This window comes from Staurois parvus, unplaced genomic scaffold (genome assembly GCF_062004578.1).
Source record: "Staurois parvus isolate SC_StPar_1 unplaced genomic scaffold, SC_StPar_1.0 ptg003546l, whole genome shotgun sequence".
Classification (NCBI taxonomy): Eukaryota; Metazoa; Chordata; class Amphibia; order Anura; family Ranidae; genus Staurois; species Staurois parvus.
In genome coordinates this window covers 51436-52962 of record NW_028321342.1, presented here as the reverse complement: position 1 = coordinate 52962, position 1527 = coordinate 51436, and the positions used below count along the sequence as shown (strand labels likewise).

Below are 1527 nucleotides of genomic sequence, written 5' to 3'. Positions count from 1 at the left end.
TCATGCTGCTGTCGGTGTTAGTGTCGGTGTTGGTGTCCGTGTCGTTGTCAGTGTCGTTGTCAGTGTTGGTGTCGGTGTCAGTGTCGTTGTCAGTGTCGTTGTCAGTGTTGGTGTCGTTGTCAGTGTCGTTGTCAGTGTCGGTGTCAGTGTCGGTGTCAGTGTCGTTGTCAGTGTTGGTGTCGGTGTCAGTGTCGTTGTCAGTGTTGGTGTCGGTGTCAGTGTCGTTGTCAGTGTTGGTGTCGGTGTCAGTGTCGTTGTCAGTGTTGGTGTCGGTGTCAGTGTCGTTGTCAGTGTTGGTGTCGTTGTCAGTGTTGGTGTCATTGTCGGTGTCGTTGTCAGTGTCGTTGTCAGTGTTGGTGTCGGTGTCGGTGTCAGTGTCGTTGTCAGTGTTGGTGTCGGTGTCAGTGTCGTTGTCAGTGTTGGTGTCGGTGTCAGTGTCGTTGTCAGTGTTGGTGTCGTTGTCAGTGTTGGTGTCATTGTCGGTGTCGTTGTCGGTGTCGTTGTCAGTGTCGTTGTCAGTGTTGGTGTCGGTGTCAGTGTCGTTGTCAGTGTTGGTGTCGGTGTCAGTGTCGTTGTCAGTGTCGGTGTCGTTGTCAGTGTTGGTGTCGGTGTCAGTGTCGGTGTCAGTGTTGGTGTCGGTGTCAGTGTCGTTGTCAGTGTTGGTGTCGTTGTCAGTGTTGGTGTCATTGTCGGTGTCGTTGTCAGTGTCGTTGTCAGTGTTGGTGTCGGTGTCAGTGTCGGTGTCAGTGTCGTTGTCAGTGTTGGTGTCGTTGTCAGTGTCGTTGTCAGTGTCGTTGTCAGTGTTGGTGTCGGTGTCGTTGTCAGTGTCGTTGTCAGTGTTGGTGTCGTTGTCAGTGTCGTTGTCAGTGTCGGTGTCAGTGTCGTTGTCAGTGTCGGTGTCAGTGTCGTTGTCAGTGTTGGTGTCGGTGTCAGTGTCGTTGTCAGTGTTGGTGTCGGTGTCAGTGTCGTTGTCAGTGTTGGTGTCGGTGTCAGTGTCGTTGTCAGTGTTGGTGTCGTTGTCAGTGTTGGTGTCATTGTCGGTGTCGTTGTCAGTGTTGGTGTCGGTGTCGTTGTCAGTGTTGGTGTCGGTGTCAGTGTCGTTGTCAGTGTTGGTGTCGTTGTCAGTGTTGGTGTCATTGTCGGTGTCGTTGTCAGTGTCGTTGTCAGTGTTGGTGTCGGTGTCAGTGTCGTTGTCAGTGTCGGTGTCAGTGTCGGTGTCAGTGTTGGTGTCGTTGTCAGTGTCGTTGTCAGTGTCGGTGTCAGTGTCGTTGTCAGTGTTGGTGTCGGTGTCAGTGTCGTTGTCAGTGTTGGTGTCGGTGTCAGTGTCGTTGTCAGTGTTGGTGTCGTTGTCAGTGTTGGTGTCGTTGTCAGTGTCGGTGTCAGTGTTGGTGTCAGTGTTGGTGTCGGTGTCAGTGTCGTTGTCAGTGTTGGTGTCGGTGTCAGTGTCGTTGTCGGTGTCATTGTCGGTGTCAGTGTCGTTGTCGGTGTCATTGTCGGTGTCAGTGTCGGTGTCATTGTCGGTGTCAG

The 1527-nt window shown here is 52.8% G+C and overlaps 1 protein-coding gene across 1 annotated transcript; it reads right to left on the bottom strand.

Annotated features, from left to right (window-relative positions):
* LOC149427712 (uncharacterized) lies at positions 1–1035 on the bottom strand. The gene has a single exon (XM_089667746.1). The coding sequence runs from the start codon at positions 1033–1035 to the stop codon at positions 1–3; it is 1035 nt and encodes a 344-aa protein (XP_089523872.1).
* Between the last annotated feature and the right edge of the window lie 492 nt (positions 1036–1527).

What these genes read in the sequence shown, in the direction of transcription:
- LOC149427712 (XM_089667746.1), bottom strand. Translation starts at nt 1,035, where the DNA reads ATGACACCAACACTGACAACGACACCAACACTGACAACGACACTGACA.